General features: G+C 58.2%; 2 protein-coding genes across 3 annotated transcripts; both read right to left on the bottom strand.

The window, feature by feature from the left end:
- Positions 1-2,371: 2,371 nt before the first annotated feature.
- Positions 2,372-10,678, bottom strand: CPT1B (carnitine palmitoyltransferase 1B). 2 transcript variants are annotated; one of them, XM_036278240.1, is made up of 19 exons: positions 10,586-10,678; positions 10,051-10,210; positions 9,526-9,665; positions 9,069-9,246; positions 8,749-8,850; positions 8,432-8,569; positions 8,257-8,334; positions 7,316-7,423; positions 7,159-7,243; positions 6,094-6,289; positions 5,582-5,767; positions 5,387-5,492; positions 5,177-5,293; positions 4,741-4,905; positions 4,527-4,661; positions 4,277-4,429; positions 3,600-3,713; positions 3,022-3,114; positions 2,372-2,876 (listed from the first exon to the last, which is right to left on the bottom strand). In XM_036278240.1, exons 2-19 carry the CDS (start codon positions 10,189-10,191, stop codon positions 2,793-2,795), a joined length of 2,319 nt encoding a protein of 772 aa, XP_036134133.1. In that variant the 5' UTR covers positions 10,192-10,210; positions 10,586-10,678; the 3' UTR covers positions 2,372-2,792. The 2 variants fall into 2 exon arrangements, with proteins under 2 accessions (XP_036134133.1, XP_036134134.1); XM_036278241.1 differs by lacking the exon at positions 10,586-10,678 and adding an exon at positions 10,347-10,570.
- Positions 10,679-11,497: 819 nt separating this feature from the next.
- On the bottom strand, positions 11,498-14,805 carry CHKB (choline kinase beta). Its single transcript, XM_036278208.1, has 11 exons — positions 14,371-14,805; positions 14,087-14,195; positions 13,735-13,848; positions 13,446-13,579; positions 13,070-13,165; positions 12,851-12,909; positions 12,682-12,763; positions 12,463-12,571; positions 12,214-12,317; positions 11,943-12,024; positions 11,498-11,781 (listed from the first exon to the last, which is right to left on the bottom strand). Exons 1-11 carry the CDS (start codon positions 14,592-14,594, stop codon positions 11,707-11,709), a joined length of 1,188 nt encoding a protein of 395 aa, XP_036134101.1. The 5' UTR covers positions 14,595-14,805; the 3' UTR covers positions 11,498-11,706.
- Between the last annotated feature and the right edge of the window lie 624 nt (positions 14,806-15,429).

The raw sequence follows: 15,429 nt of genomic DNA, 5'->3' as shown, positions 1-15,429 counted from the left end.
GATGTTTCCTTTATATCCTGGGCACACATCTAGACTACATTTCCCAGCCTCCCTTGCAACGTGAGTCCTGGTCAGTGGGATGCTGGTCAGATGGAAATGCTCTGAGTCACCATCAGGCCAGGTCTATAAAAGCCTCCTATGAGTGATCCTCTCTCTTCCCCTGTGTACCTGCTGGATGTTGATGCCCAAAGCAACTTGGGAGTTACCTGAGGAAGTCAGGGCTCTGTCAGCATATGTCTGAATAACATCTGGAGTAGAGTCTGTCTCAGCCAACTGAGCAGGAATTAACCTTCTATTGAGATTTCAGGGTTTATCTGGTATGACTGCTAGCCTTAACTAGTGCCGATTTGCACACCCATGGTGCACAAGGAGGTTGCTTGGGTCTGGTGGGTGGTCACCAGAGGTTTATACCCTGGTTGTGCATGATGGTTTTAACCAAGAGCAGATTAGATAACTTTGGTTGAATTTCAAATTCATTAAAAGCTAGCTGATAAAACTGCTCGCTGCTCTCCCAGGATAGGCAAGCTGATGTGCCCAGAAGCCCACCAAAATGGACACTTCCCCAGGGTAGGTTACACAGGCACCCTGAAAAGCAGAGGTCTGTGAAGATACTCTTGGAAGCCCAAGAAAGCTCTAATATGGAATGTAACATTTTGTGAGCATAGGTGTACTTTCATAAGCCTCTCATGGAGACTCGAGATTAGGAGCCTCTGCCCTGGGGTCCTTCCATGTGCCCTCAGGGTTTTAACTACCTTCAAAGCTGTTATCAGGATCTAGATCATCTTAGCTTTTAATTTATATTTTTAAGAATCTATGAATATTTCTTATAGGCACGTTAAACTCAACATTTAAAAATCTAATTTAACCACCCAATTACCCAAAATAGAAAATGTGAATTATCTTTGATGCCTCCCTATCAGGTTTGTCAGTCCTATCTTTGACATTCTTAGCTTCCTGGTTCTCAGTTCCTCAGTACAAGTTCTGTCATTTCTCCCACCTCTGCCGCCACCATGAGCAGTATCCTGACAGGTTTTGCTTCTTATCCTTACCGCACCCTACTTTGTTCTAATATCCCCCCAGTTAGCCAGAGAGATTCCATTAAGCTTTAGGACAGATTATGTCACCTCTGCTCAAACCCCAGCAGTTTCCTCCATCATTCAGAGAAGCCAGAGTCCAACTTACGAGCCCCTTGCTGTCCCTCTCCACCCATCCCCTCCTGTTCCTTCTCTCCCCAATTCCACGCCAGCTACAGGCCTCTAGTACTGTCCCTGCATCGCAGCAGACACCACCCACCTGGGAGCTCTGGCTCCTACTGTCCCCTCAGCCAGGAATCTCTGCCCTCAGGTACCTACATGGCCTGTGCCCTCATTTCCCCGCCTTTGCCACCCTGTCTGAAATTGCACCTCCCCTCCCACATTGTTCCCTCCTTACTTACTGTTCTCCTTAGCACTTATTACTCTCTGACTTGCTATGTAACTTATTCTTGGTGATTGCCTGTCTCCTTACTAGACTCTAAACCCCACAGGGAGGGATACTTTCTGCCAGTTTTGCTCACTGCTGTAGGTCAGTGCCCAGCAACACTGTGGTCCTCAGCACCTGCTAAATGGATTATTCCAAAAGCCCTCTAGTTTCCCTGCCAGCCACTCCACCCGATTCATGCCTGCCTCGCCTAGCAGTGAATTCCAGGTGGGTAGGTGGTGCCCTGTTCGCCACTGAATACCCAGCGCAGAGCCAAGTAGGTGGCAGGTGTTCCACAGACACTGGTTCATCAGAGAAGACCCAGGACTGCACCTAGATCACTAGGTTTTTAGCACTGGCAGAGTGCTGAGATCTGGATCCACTCAAGCATGCAGCAACAGGAAGGGAGTGCCTACTTGCACGTCCTAATTTTTTTTATTTTTATTGATTTTTTTAGAGAGAAAGGAAGGGGAAGAGAGAGACAGAAACATGGATTTGCTGTTCCACTTAGCTATGCACTCTGGTTGCTTGTTGTATGTGTACTGACTAGGGATCGAACCCGTAACCTTGGCATATTGGGACAACGTTCTAACCACCTGAGCTACTAGGCCAGGGCTACTTGCACTTGCCATAAAATTATGTTTTACTTGCTTTTACTGTTATTTTAATAGAGAAACTGACCTGGCGGAAGCTGCATGTGTTGCTGCAGACTCTCCTCTGTGCCCTTCATGGACATGACCTCCCAACACCAGATCTCAGGCCTGGCTGCAGCACCGAGGGGAGACTGAGCCCCACAGGGCTGTGCTCAAGTGCAGAGGGGCGCCTAGAGCATGCCTATGCCCAGAGGAAGCAGGTGGCCCCACTCCTCAGCAGACAAACAGAAGTGACTCCAGGGAACAGGTTAATGTTCTGAAGCAAGAATTTATTCCAAGTGCACACAGTGGGTGTGGACAGTGACCTCAGCAGAGACACACATTTCAAAGCAGGTCACAGCCCCTCAGTCTCCCAGCCCCAGCCCCTCCCTTGCCACTTCTCGGGCCTGAGGTGGGGCAGGGGGAGGGCCTCCTAGTTCCCAAACAAAATACAGGAACCTAAGGGTTAAGAGAGAATTACACAGCCTTATTTTTATTAGTATCTAGCAAAAAAAAACCTCAAAAAGTCCCTCCCTGCTCCAACCCCACCTCCACCAGGTGGGCCCTCGGGGAGCAGCATCTTCCTGGGGAGCACCTGCTGCCAGAGCTGTCCTTGGAGCACGGCCACCCCTTGTGCCTGCGAGTGGACCACAGGCCCCTCCACACGGGGGGACAGAAGGGCAGCTGGCCTTTCTCCAGCCCTCAGCTGTTAGCCTTGGAAACTTGGAAAAGATCAGCGATGTCCAGCAGAGCTTGACGGATGTGGTTCCCAAAGCGCTGAGCATTCTGTGGGAACCAAGAGCTCAGGCCAAGCTCCAGGCGAGCCCCTGTCCCTCTGTCCTCGCAAACAAAGACTCTTCCCCAGCCAGACAGGGCCCACCCCAGGAGGGCGCCCCATGCTCAGGTCTGAGCAGGAGCAGGAGAGACTCACCGTCTCTGAGCTTGAGAACTTGCTGGAGACGTGGAAGAAGATAGTGTTCTCTCCTGCGATCATGTAGGAAACCCCATAGCCATCATCCGCCACCTGAGGGCAGCATGAGGGGTGGAGAAAAGGTAAGCCGAATCTTGAAGGTCTGAAGTGGGGCTGACGCTGCCCTGGGAATGCTCTGGGAAACCCCATAAGATTCCCAGGAAGGGGCCTCACCCCTAGACAATGCATTTTTCCTGAGGTCAGGACCACACCCAGGAAACTGTGTGAGAACCAAAGAGCCCCTGCCCATCCAGGACCTCAGGCTTTTCTCAGGAGGCTCCAGATCACCGCCTTAATCCAGGGGTGTCCCTGGAACCCTGACAAACTAGCCCAGGTGAGTGTCTCAGTGGGAGACCTGCATACTGCAGAGGGGAAGCTGGCCCTGGGCACAGCCATGCTCCAGCAGGGAGTGCTGGCACAGGTGGGGTCCCAAGCACCTGTTTGCATGCAGGGCAGGTCCACAGCTGTGCTCCTGCCTCTGGTTCATTGAAACCCCCAGGCCCCATCCTACCCACCCATCCCCCTTCGAGGGCACTTACCGGGCCAAAGCCACCACCAGCGCCCAGGTGATTGGGGTACTTGTTTGGGTCAAACATTTGGATCTGGAATTGAGCGGTCTGGCTGGTGGAGAGGCGCCAGGGTTCTGAGAGCACCTGCAACAGGGAGGCTGCAGCAGTCAGACTCTATGTGCTCAGTGCACACCTGCTGACAGGTGGTGCCTGAGCACCTGCATGAGCCAGGCATTGTCCTGGCCAAGGACACAGAAAGAACACAGTGCAGGACCTTCCTAACAGCTGCCCCAGGTCCCCCTTATGTTCTCACCATCACAACATCTGCACAAAACCCTCGATCATGTCGGGGGCTGGCCGGTCAGCCAGCCCCTCTGGCCTCCTCTTCTCCACCCTGTTCTTCCATTGGCCCCACCCCTCCTCTCCTGCTGTCTGGGTACTAGAGGGCCCCTCCACGGGAATATGCTGCCAGTCTGATTCCCACAGCCTTCTTCACTTTTCCCAGGCGTGCTGTCACCACCTGACGTGTCACACATTTGTCTGTCCGTCCTCCTTGCAAGAACTCCAACTCCATGTTCAGTGCCAGGACGATAGGCCTTGGCAGAGTATGGAGTGGGAAGCCTGCCCCAGCCCTCTGGGACAACTTCAGGGGAGCCGGTCAGAGAGAAATAGGCTGAGCAGAGGACACACCCATCAACAGCACTGACCTCAGCCAGGAAAGGAGAGCTGACCCCCAGGTACTTGGAGACCACATACAGGCAGAAGAGGTGCCGGTCGATGCCAGCCCCCGTCATGGCCAGGCGGTACATATTCTGGTGCTTCTCAGAGGCTTTTCGGAAGAGATTCTGGAGCTCTGCTTTCTGGGGGGCAGGAGTGAAGCAGTAAGCAGTAGCTCAGACCCTCAAGGCAACATGAGGCAGAGGGGTCACCTCACTGTGGGACAATGGTGAGGCTCACCGTGTGGGACCCCTGCACCATGGCCTGGACAAAGGCCGTGGATTCGCTGGTGCAGGAACGTACGGTCTCGGTCCGGCCCTCCCGGAACAGTCTAGTCATCGAAGCTTCGTAGGTCAGGCAGAACTTGCCCCTGTCCTGGGGAACACGGAGGGGTGAGCCTGCAGGTGGGCCCTGGTGCTGCCCTGCACACTGGCCAGCCCGGCAGGGCTCCTACCCGGAAGTGAGCCAGCTGCAGGGCGATCTGCACGAAGGCATCAGGGCTGGTCCGGCACTTCTTGATGAGGCCTTTGCCAAAGGGGAAGAACTGGAAGCAGTACAACTCCACATCGTCTGCCAGCGCCTTGGCCACCTGGTAGGAGCTCTCAATGACCGCCTGGCACTGTGGAGACATGGGCAGTGTCAGGGGCTCTGCTGGGCGGTCTCGGGGCCCTTGACACGTTCAGGGGAGGGAGGCACTGACATGTGTCCCATGGACACAAGGCTCACACTTCACAGCTTCTCCAACCACCACCTGGTCCCAGGTATCTGTCAACCCTATGGCCAGTCTGGACCCGAGAAGCTCCTGCTACCCACCCTGTGAGCGGGGCTGGCCAGGGAAGGAGGGAGCAGAACACCCAGGTACTTGTCCCTGCCCCTCTCAGCCTGCGCACCCGCTCAGGAATGTCCCACTGCAGCCGCTGAGGAGGTGGCAGCATGAGGTTCGGCTTGCCCAGGCAGTGCCCCGTCTCCGTGTAGCCCAGGTGGAAGGTGTCAGTGCCCAGAGCAAACTGCCAGGAGAAGCTCAGGCTGAGAGACCGTCCTTGTTCCCCACCCTGTTCCCCACAGCCTGCCCTCCAGGACCCTCTCTGGGTCTGTTATACCTCCCAGAGGTGGCCTATGATTGGGGCGTCTGCCCAGGAGTGTTCTGTGTTGAGGCCCAACTGGCCATTCTTGAAGGCGACCAGGGTGAAGGACTTGTCGAACCACCTGCGGGAGCAGGAGACGCAGTGACGGGGAGCAGGAGACGCAGTGACGACCGAGTGGAGGAGTGCGTGCCTGCATCGGGGGGGCTGTACCTGTTGTAGCAGTTGCCGTGCAGCAGGGCCTTGCCGTAGAGGCTGAGGCTGGCCTCGTTTTCGGGGTCGTAGCAGTGAGACTCTTCATCCAAGGCCACAAAGAAAGCAGCGCGCTCAATGGCATCGAGAGCAGCCTTGTTCTTGCCGGAGCTGAAGAAGGTCTGGCGGGCCTGTGCCCACTCCACTCTGGGGTGGGAGAGCAGCAGGAGAGCAGGCCACTCAGGCGGAGGACAAGGGCACCGCCCTGGACCTCGCAGGGCCTGGAGCTGGCCTCGGGGGCTGCCAGGCTGTCCTGGAGGGGTCCCTGCCCTCTATGAATCCCCTAGCCGCCACGCAGTTAGGGGTCATGGCACCCAGCCACTGCCAGTGCCCCTCACTACCATGGGGCCCAGTGTGGACAGAGGACGCTGAGCCTGGCACGCCCCTTCTTTGGTCATGCCTCTGGCTCCAAGTCCTGGGATGGCATGCAGGGCCAAGCCCCTCTCCTCAGAGGCCCCTGCCCACAGGGATACCTTCCGCCTGCAGTGAGGGCTGCCAGCCTTTCCTCCCCAGGCTGGGGTGGGGAGGGGTCGTCCAGGATCCTCTGGAACTGCAGCTCCAGGTCCCGAGGCTTGAGCAGGGTGGAGCCCTCATACACCCACAGCTTGAAGAAGCGGCCCTTGTGGTAGACGGCCACGTGCCTGCTCTCCGGGAGGTGCTGCAGCACGTCTGTGACAGAGGCCAGCGTATGGGCAGAGGCAGGACAGTGGAGGGCAGGGAGCACCTCCCTTCCTGAAGCCGCCCTGGACTGGGCCACCAACCACAGGCTCGCTTGCTGGCCCATGTGGCCCCTGCTTAGCCAGGCCTCTCTGCCTGGGCCTCCTTCCCAGGGGCAGAACTGCCTGCGTGAAGCCAGGGCCTGTGCTGGCTGCTTCCATAACTCTTGTCTATGCCAACAACAGTCCTAGGAGGCACTTCATAGAAGAGGAAACCAAAGCTCGAGGAAACGATGCAAACTCCCAGTGTCAGGAACACAGGCTGCTGCTCCTGTCCCTGCCAGACCCCGGCAAACCTGCCCTCCTCTGTGGGCAGCGGTATTCCTCACTGGGGACGCCTGCCCCGCACCTGAGCCCTGCAGCGGGGACTCAGGGTCCCAGCACTACTGTCATGCCTGTGAATAGCAGGTGTCTAGTATTGGTCAGAAACTGGCTTTTTTTTTTTTTAAATCCTCACCCGAGGACATTTTTTTTGTCCAGATAGAGTGGGAGGGAGAGAGAGAGAGCGAGAAACATCAATGTGAAAGGGACACATCAAGTGGCTGCCACCCGCACAACCAACCAGGGCCGGGGACAAAATGCAACCGAGGTACGTGCCCTTAGCGGGAACCAAACCCGGGTCTCTCTGGACCACAGGCCAACGCTCTAACCGCTGAGCCAAACCGGCCAGGGCAGAAACTGGCTATCTTTGACAGTTACACACCCGAGACAGCGAGGACGCGTGGTAATGAACAGGTAGTAAGCACCTAGCTGTGGCGGGCCCACAGCCAGGAGCGAAGGGGCTCTGTACCGACGGCCTCACCACAGACGCTGTGGCCGTACCTGTCTCCTTGCCCGGGATCCGAGTGGTGTTGAACATCCTCTCCATCTGGTAGGAGCACATGGGCACGATGCCCAGTGCCATTACCTGGGAGGGAGGTCCAGCATGGCTAAGATGGGGCCTCTTCTCCCTTCAGCCCTCAACCCCAACACAACTCACAGGCTTGATGTCCTCACGGTCCAGTTTACGGCGGTACGTGATCATGGCGTGAACGATGTTTCCCAAACGGGCGGCCTGCACATCTGTGTTCCTGATGAACACAAAGTCCTACGAAAGAGAGCTGAGGCTGCAGGGCAGCTGTGACAGCTGTGGGTGTCACCTGGTCTCCCTGCCCATAGCCTGAGGGGTCTTGGCCCTTTTCCTCAGTATGTCCTGAACTCAGGTGAACTGCCGAAGAGGAAATGCCCAACTGACCACGTCACTCCTCGACCCTAGCTCTGACCTGAGCTGCTTTTCCATAACCTATTTGCTCATATCTTGTTTATTTTGCTTTGATAAAAGGGTACCCACCACTAAAAAAAAAAAGCTTAAAACCCCAGGTACAAATGAGTCGTCTGTGAGATTCTGGGAGGACGGGTGTGGGGCGGAATGTGCTCTGCAGCGAGAGCACTGAGGTGCACTGTGAGGGCCCTGGCTGTGCACAGGCCAGTGCTGGGGCAAGAGGGCCAGTCACATGATGCAAGGCCAACAGTGCCTCCTGAGTGCTAAGAGAAGCAGCTCTGGACCCACAGTGACACAAAGGCAGGCCTAAGGAAACTCCCTGGGAATGGCATGAGGAGGCCACTAAGGGAACCAATGAAGGAAGTGGAGGAGCCTGGACTGGGCAGTGAAGTGAGCCCAAGGGACCCTGAGAGCAACAGTGTCAGGCTGGGGGGCTGCTGGATTCTCTGGACCCTCTGTATCCCCATCACTCCTAAGCTGCTTCCTGACTGTTCTCCCAGAACCTCCCCCATCATCCCTTTCCTTCAGGCCTCACTTCAGAATCCCCCCTGCCCGTGGAAAGTTCCACCAGGGCTCAGGCCATCTTCAGGTCCTTTGCCCTGAGACCCAGAGCTGGGGACCGAGCTGAGCACACAGGACCACGCGGCCCTACCTCTTACCATGGCATAGTAGTTGCTGTTCACCATGAGTGGGGTCCTGCCTCGAAGGTAGATGTACTCTTCCCACCAGTCACTCACCTGTGGGTGGGTGGGAGGTTAGGGCTGGGCCGGGGGGGTAGGGTGTGGGTAGCCAGGACATGCAGGGGGTAAGGGTAAGCCCAGGAAGGGGACTCACATAGTTAGTTGCCCACCACGACTTGAACACCAGGTACTTCTGCAGCCTGGGGGCAAGCTTGTCCTGGAATTCCTTGGCCAGTGTCTCCATGCGGTGATACTTCTGGTCATCCAACAAGGGTCGGACAGATTCCAGGTACTGTCCAGCCAGGTCACCATCAATGTGGGGGCCAGACAGCATTGGCTCCCTCTGTCCCAATCCTGTCTGACCCCAGCCCCACCACTCTCAAAACCCCCATGAAGGGGACAGTCCATGGTTGGACAAGTCCTGACTCCAGCCTACCCTGCCCACCAGGATACCCTAACCCAGGCCCTCACCCGCTGAATTGTGGCCGGCACGCTGGGCACAGGAAGCTTGGGCAGGGATGTCTGGAAGCTGTAGAGCATGGGCCGCCCGCTGGACAGAAGGCGGACACAGGTCTGAGGGTGCAGAGCAGAGTGTTGGGCTGGGAACCAGAGACCAGAATGGGAACAAAGCAGCAAACACCTGAGGAGCTGGGCCCCAAGCTCTCAAAGCCAGGACAAACCCATGTGCCGGGCACCAGTGGCCCCTGCTGTCCCTTCCAGCTCAGTACCCCACATGAGGCCTCCAGGGTCTCAAACCAGATGCCTAAAGCCCTCCACCAGCTTCTGCTCACAGCCCAGACTTTGGTGAGGCGGCTGGTCCGGCCATGCATCTCAAACATCCAACCATGGTAGGAAAGCAGCAGCTTCAGGGTTTGGCGGAAGAAGAAGATGCCTGTCATCCAGACCCCCGTGGAGAAAATGGCCATGCTCACAACTGCCCGAGTCTGTGGGGTTTGGTAGGGGCCATACCTGTCAGAGAAGGGAAAAGAGCTGCAGGGGGTCCACTGGAGGCCAGACTCAGGGCAATTCTAACTCTGCAGTCTCCATGGCTGTGAACCATCCTGGGAGGCACTAAAGGAAAGGAACCTCCCTGGGCACATGCACTTATGGACCTGGGACTGAAATGATGGTGGCCAGGGGGAGGGCTGCTACTACGGCCTCTAATGGTTATTGTCTTGTGTCTGCCCAGCTCAGGAACCCGGGCTTTGGAGCGCCCCCCCCCCCACCTCTTGTGGCCCCATTCCTCACCCCTCAGGGAGGTGTCTCTGGATATAACAGACCAGCCCTTTGGAGATGTCCACATTGCAGTAGGAAGAACCCACTGTGGTCATGACGACGGCCAGCCAGCTGGTAGGGCTGCCAGGATACACACCCCTAAGGATGCCATTCTGTGGGGCAGAAACAGGCATGCTTACCAGCAGCAAGCAAGCACCTGTGAGGTCCTGGTCTGCACCTGGAAGGTTTTCTCATTTGATAACCTGCTGTGTTCTTACTCCTTCATGTCTGGCCTTCCTCTCCTCCACACCCCCCACACCTGTAGCACCCAATTACTCAGTGCCCACTGCCACTTTTTGCACACCTGTCTCCCTCCACACCTTGAGCACACCTCTGGTTTCTGCACTGCTAGGGCCCTGTTACCCAGCAGAATTGCCAGCCAAGGTTGGGGTGGAGGACCTTGACATGAAGCAGCAGCTGATAGCTGGCCTCTGCCTCTAGAAGTCTCCATTCCTCACCTGCTGGCAGGAAGAGGCCAGGAGAACCACCTGTGCCCACCTTGATGCGAATCAGGCGTTTCTTCCAGGAGTTGATCCCCGACAGGTAGATATGCTTCAGGGCCTCCCTACTGAGCCGGAAGTCGACCCCATCTGGGGTCACGGTGAACTGGAAGGCCACAGCCTGGTGTGCTTCCGCCATCCTGGGGTTTGGCTGGCACCTGGGAGGGGGCAGAAAGGCGCTCAGGCGGGCTCAAGCCTGCCCCGCCCCCACCGTACTTGCGTACTAGCGACCACCCACCCCGCACCCCAGGCCTGCCCACCGCCCAGCCTCCAGGCCCGCCAACAGTGGCAAACCCTCGCGCCTGCTTTCAGGACAGGCTCCGCTGCAATGCTGCAGGGATCAGGGAAAGGGTCAAGGCCTTGAAAACTTCAGGATCCTGTAGGACAGTGAAGGGCGGCCTCAGGGTGCCCCAGGAAGCGCTGTCGTCTGGAGCACGGCGGGATCCCGGTGCCCCCAGTCCCGGCGTCCTCGCCCCCCCGCACTGAGCTCTCAGCCGGGCTGGTGACCCTGCGTTGTCCCCCACTCCACTCACTGCTCAGGTTCACTCCTGTCTGCGTGTGGGGCCAGTCACTCTGGCCCGTGTCCCCGTGTCCTTCACGCCGGCCACCCCCGCCCCGCCCTGACCGGGAACCTGACACCCTCTCCCAAATTTGGGTTGAGAAAACAGACACGGGGCGGCAACCAGAATCCCCTCCCTTCCAAGGCGGAAATCAGGAGGGAGGGCCAGGTTTCCAGGAGGTGAAGATTGCTCAAAGGTCTGGGGACCTGGGGTGTGTGTGTTGGGGGGGGGAATGGGGGGAGCAAAGGGTCTCACGTGAGGATGGTGGCATTAGAGCTAAAAATAGTCGAATGTAGGGAAAAGGTCTTGTGTGTCAGCCGCTGCCTTGTCCCTTGACTTCCAGTGCGCAGGGCTGGGCAGCCCCACCCAGGGCGCTCTTTGCACTCCCATTACTCCCAGTCCCCTACCAGCTCTTCTAAGTATTTACTTCTAAGCTGCACCCTGGACCTGGGACAGGGAATCAGGAAGGAGCCTCCCACTGGCAGAATGGACCCTTCACCACTTCCTTTTTTTTTTTTTTTTTTTGTTTCCTCACCTGAGGACATTTTTTCCCATTTTTTGTTCAGATAGAGTGGGAGGGAGGGGGAGAGTGAGAGAGAAACATCGACGTGCAAACGACACATCGAGTGGCTGCCACCCGCACGACCAACCAGGGCCGAGGACAAACTGCAACTGAGGTACGCGCCCTCAGCGGGAACCAAACCCGGGTCTCTCTGGACCACAGGCCGGGGCTCTAACCGCTGAGCCAAACGGGCTAGGGCGACCCTTCACCACTTTCAAGCCCACAGCACTGAACAGCCAGGCTCAGAGTAGTGGTTGCTTTGTCAATTTGTGTGCATTCTTGGTTGACACTTTTGGCTGAACTGAGCAGAGTGGAGAGGGTGTGAAGGGAAAAGCTTGTTTATTGTTTCAAGGTACACAGCCCAAGGGTTCCAGCCCTGGGCACCTGCTCAAACTGGGGGAGAGGTCACCAGCCTCCACAAACTCTCACAGGGGGTTCAACCCAGTCCCCAGGGCTTCCTGTTCTTTGCCCCTTCCCCCAAAGTCCTGCCCTTGAGGCTCTGGGAACATCCAAGGAGCTGGGGGATGGAGAGTCAGGATGGGGGGTGGAGGCTGGTCAGCTGCCCCTTCTGCTGGAAGTACAACTGGAACCGAGACTGGGCATACTCCTGGGGAGGAGACCACCCCAAATACTGGTGAGCAGGCCTGGGAGGAGTACCCACAGCCCCCTCTGCCCACAGCCCCCCCATGGCTGCCCAGGGTTCCTGGGGGACCAGAGGCCCCTGCTGCTGCCCCCCTCCCCACCTAACTTGCCACCTGGGTTACTCACCAGGTAACCAAATTCTATGGTGGACATGGATGCCTGGAGGATGGACCACAGGCCCCAAAAGAAATGGGATGCCAGAGCAAACCTGAGGGAGGTGGGGAAAGCAGGGTTTTCAGCGTGTATCTGGGTGCCTGAGTCACAGAGCTCTCTTTTCCCCATTGTCCTGACCCTTGCCCTGTCCCAACTCCTCCCATCAGCCTTGCTCCCCCACCCTCACTTGCCACTGGCACCTGTCTGCCCCCTGCTCTACCCCGCCCTAGCCACCTTTCCTCACCAATTAACCTCCACCAGCAAATCTTCTTCCAGGTTCCTCTGTTCCTCTGGGGAGACAATCTCACCTTTCTTTACCTCTGCCAGGTAATGGCGAATAAAATGGAGCTGAGATCAACAGACCAGAGTCAGGAAAAGAGGAGACTGGAACACTTCCCAGTTAACACCCTTTCTCACCACTCCATCCAGGCTTCATCTTCCTCTTCTTCACTCACAGGTCAGGTCCTACTCCCTAGCCTCCAGCCCCACATACCTGCTGTTCCCGGGTGGGGTAGTCTGCAGGCTGTGCTTTGTAGAAAGGCCACTCCTCATGAGTATAATCATAAACCCACTCACAAAAATGGTTCCCAATGTCAAAGCCCCTGGGGGAATAAGGTGGACACTCAGTCCCCAAATCCCGTGGGCAGCTGGGAGGCAGAGATGTTTTCTAGGGCACTGTGGAAACAGACCCATAGGATGCCATGGGTCTCACCTGTAGTTGTAACTGCTGTACTCAAAGTCGACTAACATGAGGCTGTCGGCATTTTCAGGCTCTGAGAGCAACAAGATGTTCCCTGGGGGAATGTGGTAGGGTTCTGGTCACTCCAGGGCCCTCTGGCCCCTTCACCTTAGGCTGGAAGACTCCAGATGACTTCTCCTACCTTCTTGGATATCGTTGTGGCAGAAGACTACTGGTGATGGGGTAGAGTCTAGCAACTTCCTGCAGGGGACAGGAGCATGTGTCTGAGCAGGAGTGATTAGAGGAGGGTCAGAGCCACCCTCGTGGGCCCTCAGCAAACCCTGGGAAGGACAACATACGTTCCTGGCAACACCTCCTGAGCTCTTCTGCCCCCTCCCCACCCTGCCCTGCCTGTTCTCACCTGAGGTTGCCCATCTCATCCTTCAGGCTGTACATCTCCAGCAGGTTCATCTCGGGGAGGCCAGTGGGGGGCAAGTCCAGGATCTGCTTTAAGTACCTGAAGTCCAAATAGGATACACTCGCTCCACTATCACTCTCCACCGCTCTCTTCTCTACTCTATGCCAGTCTCTCCTAGCTGTTTTTCTGTCACTGTATAGCTTGTCTGGCAAATGTTTGGAAGCCTGTTCTGGGAGAGACCATGCCAGACCCCGGGGCACCTGGTCCACTCAACTGGCCAGCTAGAGTCATGGACACATTGTCACAGCCCAGAGTAGTAGCTGCCAGCATGAAAGTTCAGCCCAGGTGTGCAGGGGCCCTGTGGAGGCCCCTGACTCACCGCTCCATGGTCCCAAACAACCAGCGGGGCTCCTTAGTGAAGGGCATCTCCATGCCATGGAACCGGGCCATCTTCGTGGCAATGGCTGCTGACAACACAGGCTCTCGAAGGTCTCGCGTTTTCAGTGGGCGACTCTGCACCCAAGAATCTCTCAGGGTGGTGAGGGGGCTGGGGCAAGAATGGGGAGGGATGGGACCAGGGGGGTGGAGATGGGATCAGTGTCTCTGGGTCAGGGACGTGAGGGGAGACACTGGGAAGGGGACGGGGCTGGGGAAGGAGGTGCTCGTACTGGAATGTACTGCTCCAGCCGGCCCTCTGGAAAGACTCCGTAGAGCTGGGGTCCCAGGGACCGCTCCGCAAGGATGGCGAACATCACACTTTCAAGGACCAAGGAGTCCACGCCCTGAAGGAAGATGGACAGCAAGGGGCAGGAGTCGCGCGGCCAGCAGCAAAGCGTGGACGCACGGAGGGTCTGCGTTCTGCCCCCAGCACAGCTGGGCCTCGTTCTGTTGCCCGGAGGCCCCAGAGCGCAGGCGTTAGCGGATAATGGCAAGTTCCCTGGGCCCCTGGGCGTCGGCGTCTCTACCTCGCGGGACAGTACCACCTGCCAGGCTTCGCTGTCGCCCTCACTCCGTCCTCACCTGCAGAATGGCCCCGTACAGCCGCAGCAGCACCTCCCGGGGCTCCTCGCCAACGCTGGGCAGGTGGTCCGGCAGCGCGCAGCGGAAGAGCAGGTTGCTGAGGCCCCCGCTGCGGACCACACCGGGGTCTCAGCCCACCGCCGGCTCCCCGCCCGGCCCGTCCGTCCCCGCCCTGCCCCGAACGCACGGGGCTGCAGAACCGCGGGGCGTCGTCGGGGCCCGAGGCTGCTCCCGGCCCCCGGCCCCGTCCCGCACATAGCATAGGCTGACCCCTGACCTCCCACCTAACGGGGTCAACTTTCAGCTCCTCGGGCCGCACTTGGCGCCAGGCCCCGCCCAGGTACTCCCGGCACCACAGGTAGGCTCGGCGCTCGGCGTCACGCGACTGCGCCGAACCGCGCCGCAGTTTCGGGGCCGCGTCCGGGCACTGGGACTGCCGCAGGCTGTCCTTGGCCGGGCAGCCACCGACAGTCCCGCCTCCAGCCACAGCAGCGCCCTCGGCCGCCATTGCGCGGGTTCGGCCGGACCCAGCACCCGGCGCGCTCAGCCCCCTTCGGGCGGGCTCAGCCGCGCTCGGCTCTGTTTCCGGACCTCCTGCGCCTCTCTGGTCGTACTCGGGTCTCTCCGGCTTCGTCCGGCTCTTTGCGGCGCCACTCGGCTCTCTCCGTGACCCTGGGCCGCAGCCCTTTCGGGAGCCAAATTCTGCGCGTCCCCGCCGAGCCCCGCCCCTGCTCGCTCGCTCTCTGGGCGGGGCCGCTCGAAAGACAGAAGGCGGTGGCGCCAATCAGAAGCGTCGTGAGTGGCGGGTCACGCTAGCCAATCACGTGCGCGGGGAGGTGCGTCCCCGGAGAGTGCGAACTGCCCTGTCCACCCGAGCGCGGCGGCTGGTGTGCGTAAAGGCGAGTGCGCCTGGGAAGACGGGCGTCGCCGGGGTCGGGAGCGGACGGAGCAGCGCGGACGGCGGCGGCGGCAGCGCCTCACTGCGGCAAGGAAGAGAGCCAGCGTGTGAGTGTGGCCCGTCCCGAGTGTGGGTCACCTGGGGAGGCCGAGAGTGCATGGCACATGGTAGGTGCCGAATAAACACTGGATGGGAATGAAACACTGGGGCCCTTGGGCAGTTTTAATGACGCCACGTACCTTAAATTCCCAGTCTCCGCTGAGACCCCTTGTCAGTTGAAGCGCACTTCTGAGAGGCTCTTGTGCTTGAAACTTGCGTCCCCAAACCTCACCCCATTACCCATCTTGTCTCCAGACGTAGAACCAATGACAAAATCGAACCCAGGAGGAAAAGGTCCTCTCCCTGAAGAAGACATCTAGGGCTGCATCACGTCCCGTAGGCCTCC

The sequence above is a fragment of the Molossus molossus genome, unplaced genomic scaffold, assembly GCF_014108415.1.
Source record: "Molossus molossus isolate mMolMol1 unplaced genomic scaffold, mMolMol1.p scaffold_m16_p_26, whole genome shotgun sequence".
Classification (NCBI taxonomy): Eukaryota; Metazoa; Chordata; class Mammalia; order Chiroptera; family Molossidae; genus Molossus; species Molossus molossus.
This window is presented reverse-complemented; position numbering and strand designations above follow the sequence as displayed.